The sequence below is a fragment of the Corythoichthys intestinalis genome, chromosome 4 (assembly GCF_030265065.1).
Source record: "Corythoichthys intestinalis isolate RoL2023-P3 chromosome 4, ASM3026506v1, whole genome shotgun sequence".
Taxonomy (NCBI): domain Eukaryota; kingdom Metazoa; phylum Chordata; class Actinopteri; order Syngnathiformes; family Syngnathidae; genus Corythoichthys; species Corythoichthys intestinalis.
This window is the reverse complement of record NC_080398.1, coordinates 3,809,951-3,815,950: the sequence shown is the minus strand read 5'-3', so window position 1 is coordinate 3,815,950 and position 6,000 is coordinate 3,809,951. Positions and strand designations below refer to the sequence as shown.

General features: G+C 37.2%; 1 protein-coding gene across 2 annotated transcripts in view; it reads left to right on the top strand.

Annotated features, from left to right (window-relative positions):
- The first annotated feature begins 1,222 nt into the window (after positions 1-1,222).
- The window catches only part of plekhf2 (pleckstrin homology domain containing, family F (with FYVE domain) member 2), a 17,487-nt gene continuing 12,709 nt past the window's right edge, over positions 1,223-6,000 (top strand). The window contains exon 1 of one of the 2 annotated variants that reach the window (XM_057835018.1): positions 1,223-1,425. Coding sequence is in view for 1 of the 2 variants with exons in the window: in XM_057835017.1 (XP_057691000.1) it covers positions 3,276-3,300 (25 nt within the window). In the remaining variant the exon portion in view is untranslated. The other variant, XM_057835017.1, reaches the window with a different exon arrangement.

Sequence of the window (6,000 nt, the reverse complement as noted above, 5' to 3'; positions counted from 1 at the left end):
CAAAAAACTGCCATATGCCAAATGCCATGTCTCCATATGCAAAAAACCTACCCTACGCCAAAAGCCATTTTGACATATGTAAAAAAAAAAAAAAAAACGCGATATGCCAAAAGCCATTTTGCCATATGTCAAAACAACTGCCATATGCCAGAAGCCATTTTGCCATTTGTCAAAAAACTGCCATATGCCATGTCTCCATATGCAAAAACAACTGCCATAAGTAAACAACTGCCATATGCCAGAAGCCATTTTGCCATATGTCAAAAAACTGCCATATGCCAAATGCCATGTCTCAATATGCAAAAACAACTGCCATATGTAAAAAAAAACTACCCTATGCCAAAAGCCATTTTGCCATATGTAAAAAAAATGCCATATGCCAAAAGCCATTTTGCCATATGCAAAAACAACCACTATATGTAAAAAAAAAACAAAAAACTGCCAAATGCCAAAGCCTTGTGCAAAAAAAGTGCCATATGCCAATTTTGCCAAAAGCCATTGTGCTATATGCAAAAACAACTGCCATATATAAAAAGTGCCATATGCCAAAAGCCATTTACCATATGTTAAAACTGCCATGTGCTAAAAAAAAAAAAAAAAAAAGCCATATGGCAAAAAAAACCCTGCCATACGCCAAAAGCCATTTTGCCGTATGTAAAAAAAAAACAAAAACTGCCTTCTGCCATAAGCCATTTTGCCACATTCCAAAAAACCTGACATATGCCGCTTTCTGCTCTCGCTGTCACTCCATTTTCAGTGCTATTGAAGGCACAAGACTTCCTCCCATTTTGAGTGGGAGGGATGAATTCGATCATTAGCCCATCCCAGTGAAATAGACAGGACGTTTAGCGCCGTCAATGGCAGCCAGCGGGGTAAATGAGTAAGGGTTCAAGAATCTTGCATGAAATGGTTCATAAATTACTTAACTTCAGCTCATAATAGTGCAGACTTAATAAATTGGTAACAAATTTGCAAAAGGGAATATTTATCTTGGGTATTCCCCTTGTGAACGGAATGGATTGGATGTCTATTGCCGTCAGTGGCAGCCTTAGAAAAAAGTCTCTCATAAGTGACAAAATTCAGCTATAAATGCACACAACATAAATTGGCGCTTTTGCCCCCAGTTAGTCGCCGATACACTGATAAGTTATCAAATTTCCGATTCTCGTAAAGGCATCTCTTCCGAGTAGCATTCGGACTTTCGACCCTCGACTTTTCCCGTGAAAGCCTCGCGTTGCTCGGCTTCCATGTTGTTGTGTTTTTTGCAGACAAGAAGCGGCGGGCGGTGTTGCGTTTGCGGCTGCTCGGCTCCTCTTTCACGGTCACTTTCTGATGGGACCCGCCGCTCTACTCGTTCCTTCGGATACTTGCGTGACACTTCCATAGTCACCCAATAACAACAAGAGAGACAGAGAAGAGTGTCTGGTACGTACTTTGAGTTTGAAAAAGTTACTCGCTTCAAGTGTTATACGAGTGTTTACTAGCTTTTAGCCTGACTTTTCTCACAGAATTTAAAGTGAGTTTAGTCCTTTGGAGAATTCCGTCCAGATAAAAACAGAAAATAGCTTCTGGTTTCGAGTTTGAGTGTGTTCGAAAAGTGAAAAAGTGGAGCTAAACCTCGAAGGAGGCGAAAGCGAACTTTCTTTCGAGGCTAAGCTAAGCTAGGCTAGGCTAACACTAGCAACAGTTGTGCAAAGCCAGCCATTAAATTAAGTTTTTACTCGATTTTTGTCGACAAATGCGTTGGTCGATATAATAAAAGTTGTGTAAATGGAAACAGTTGATTGGGATATATATTGATATACTTTAACGGACAGTTCGGTGCTTAGTGTTTGGTACACTTGCTTTACAGGTCTGAAATTCGGGGTTCGAATCCCGACTTTCTCATGTGTTAGTATTTTTCCAAATATGGACTGGCGACCTATATAATGGCTTTCTATGTTAAATGCTAGTTGTCTATATGTGCCCTCCCATTGTAATTTTAATATAAATTAGGGCTGTCAAACGATTAAAATTTTTAATCGAGTTAATCACAGCTTAAAAAATAATTAATCGTAATTAATCGCAATTCAAACCATCTATAAAATATGCCATATTTTTCTGTTAATTATTGTTGGAATGGAAAGATAAGACGGATATATACATTCAACGTACTGTACATAAGTACTGTATTTGTTTATTATAACAGTAAATCAACAAGATGGCATTAACATTCTGTTAAAGCAATCCATGGATAGAAAGATTTGTAGTTCTTGAAAGATAAATGTTAGTACAAGTTGTAGAAATTTTATATTAAAACCCCTCTGAATGTTTTCGTTTTAATATAATTTGTAAAATTTTCAATCAAAAAATAAACTAGTAGCTCGCCATTGTTGATGTCAATAATTACACAATGCTCATGGTGCACAAAATCAGTCGCACCAGCAAAGGGAGACAAAAAACACAAGTAACAAGTGGACATGACACTGCTGTCATTTTAATCTGGGCGGGGCATGTGCGATAATTGCGTCAAATATTTTAACGTGATTTATTTAAAAAATTAATTACCGCCTGTTAACGCGACAGTTTTGACAGCCCTAATATAAATTTCATTGGCTGCCATTGACAACGCTAGACGTCCAATCCATGTTGACAAATATGTCCAACCTAACCATTTTCACTTTTTATTGTCAAATTTTTGTACTGAAATACAAATCATTCACTGTCATTTCTCCCAGTTGAAATGAATTGGACTTCTATCCTAGTCCATACTGGCAATGAGCTAATTTGAAAAAATGATTTCAATGTGTAGTGAAAGTGCGATTCAGACGCCAACTAAGTCGTCTTCCTGTTTCACAAGGGAAGTTGCAGCACGCCAGGTTGCCTTGGAGTTGTAAGAAATGGGGGAAAGAAAAAAAAAAGATAAGTCATACCGGTCAGTCTAGCAGGGTCCGCTAAGCTACTTAGCGTCCACAAATATGCGTTTTAACAAGAGCTTTCTTGCTATTTCACGCTACAGCCATCAACTGAGTCCCAACTTCGCACTATTTTTGAGTGTATTTTTGTAGACACGGTTAAAAAAAAAAATTCAAATGGGTCTACCGTAGACAGGAAGTGAGAAAAGTCCAACTTGAGTCTGCCCTGGCAGCTTAGTAAATACTATACGCTAACAGTTCCTTGTGTAATCATAATCCAATATGTCAGTGTGTATAAATGGCCGCAGATTAGAAGGCGTCCATCTCACGCCGTCCTCTGTACACTAACTAGCACTCACGGTTGCTAAGGTAACACAACAGATGTATAGGACCAGTGAGGCCGAAGGTGAGTTTGATGAGTTGTTTTTGACATGGCTAAAGAGATACTACAATATATTAAGTAATGTTTAAATGTATGTAGGCATGTGCTGGTATGAGATTTTGACGGTATGATAACCTTAAGCAAAAATAATGAGGTTTCACGGTATCACAGTATTGCAATCGTAGCTCTAAAATGTGTTATTTTGAGAGATTGAAAAAATACTTTTTTCCATTGAACAGGATTTTGAAATATTTTTCACAACATATTTGCAAATTGGCTGATGTTTACAATGATGGAAGACTTTACAAAAGTAGGCGGGAGAGAGGAAAGTAGTTAGCCGTCTTGGCATGGTAACTAGCCGTGTTATCTGCCTCGTTAACATAACTACCACATAACAATAAAAAATAATGAATTAAAATGAAGTGCAGCAGCATTTGAGCAGCCATAACAATCTGTTTCAACATGAGGAAATATCATTTTTTTGCAATCGAGAGAGCAGAGAGATAGTAGAGGTTAGATCGGGCCTAAAAAATCCAGTCCGACCCGACACGGCCCGCTGGTATTGAAGCCCGACCCGGCTTGGAGTGACGCGAAAAAAACAACAACTTAGCAGCAGCAATTTATTTTCATTTCTTCGAGTTGGCTGAAAAAACGCAAGTTTTCTTAATGTTTAAATAGTCTACATATTTTTATGATCATTATAAAAGCATTTACACAACGAAATAACACTGGGAAAGTTTAATATAAAAAATATGCGATTTTGCAGACACGCAGAGGAGAAGATTCAAAAGGATCACATTTGTGTTGCCTTTGTGTGCATAAAAAAGTGTCTTTCGTAACGAATTCTCAGTTGGCAGAAAAAAAAACGCAATTTTTCTTAATGTTTAAATAGTCTACATATTTTTATGATCATTATAAAAGCATTTACACAACGAAATAACGCTGGGAAAGTTTAATATAAAAAAAAAAAAAACATGCGATTTTGCAGACACACAGAGGAGAGGATTCAAAAGGATCACATTTGTGCTGCCTTTGTGTGCATAGATAAAAGTGTCTTTCGTAACGAATCGCAAGCGCCACAGCGGTGGAGAAGAAGAAAAAGCGGATATTTTAAAATGAGCTGAATCGATTCGGCTTGTTGCCCGCATCGAATCGAATCGTCCATGCCCCGCATCGGGATGCATCGCCGCATCGATTATTGTTGACACCACTAGTTAACAAGCTTACGTTATAGTATTTGTTTTAGCATCGCTAGACACACTAAACCAGCTTGAGTGAAGTCTTGCAGCTGGTGGGAAACCTTCATGACAGCGTTTACTTAGCTTGAATTTTGTGTAAAGTGACGGATGATGATCACGTAAATGGGAAATCATGTTGGAGGTGTTGCCTGCACATCAGCTGTCCCTCCTCCTCTAAGCCGCGGCCGTCTGTTTCTTTTCGGTAGCCGAAGTACTCCCATACTAGCGACTTTGTCTATTTTTGAGTGGGGAAAAAGCTCAAGTATGTCACTGACAGACACAGGACAGCGCTAAAACCGGAGGGGTGAGTGCTGCCGCTCAAGCCACCGATTTCTCGTTACATTTTTGGGACCTCAAAAAAATACCCGCTACCGTAATTACGGTATGACGGAAAATTTTAGTGGTTTTGAATGACGTTTTCATAACACGGTACACCTTGAAACCGGTAACCGGCAAATGCCTAAACGTATGATACTGAAATGCTGGATCTGGATATGATATTTGTAGTGCTGCTATGGTTAATCGATTAGCTCGAGTAATTCGATGAGGGGGAAAAAGCTTCGAAAGAAATTTTGCTTCTTTGAGGAGTCGTTAAATTCGAGTGGCGTTGTAATGGTTTAGAAAGTGTTAGTGCAATATTTTTATTGATTTGGGTGGATACACTGCCTTCTACTGGCAACAGTATATATAACATAACTCATTTAACATGGCTGAATCCAGCTGCTCCCTGTTAAGACCAACATAAGTCAAGTTTTTGTTTGCGCTAGTTAGGTATATAGAATTGGTATATTTAGATTTTTTTTGTGGGAATATGTGTTTGAGTCATTTGTTAAGAGCATTGTAAAAAAAAAAAAACGTTAGCATTTTATAGTAGAGCTGTAGCTATCTATTATTTAAGTAGTCCATTAATCTATCAAATAGTTTTAATACTCAAGTAATCGGATAAGGATGAATTAATTAAATTAAAAAAACCTGGTCTTGGCCTCAAATGGTGGGGGAAAAAATTGGATCAATGTACAACAAAATGACAATTAGCTAACTTGCATAGCAAAAATCCGCTAGCTTAAATGCTAACGTTGTTGTCTTACAATGCTCTTAACAAATCGTTCAAACACATATTCCAACAATAAAACGGTAATATATAAATATTAGGGCTGTCAAACGATTAAAATGTTTAATCGAGTTAATTACAGCTTAAAAATTAATTAATCGTAATTAATCGCAATTAATCGCAATTCAAACCATCTATAAAATATGCCATATTTTTCTGTAAATTATTTTTGGAATGGAAAGATAAGACACAATATGGATATATATACATTCAACATACGGTACATAAGGACTGTATTTGTTTGTTATAACAATAAATCAACAAGATGGCATTAACATTATTAACATTCTGTTAAAGCGATCCATGGATAGAAAGACTTGTAGTTCTTAAAAGAAAAATGTTAGTACAATTTATAGAAATTTTATATTAAAACCC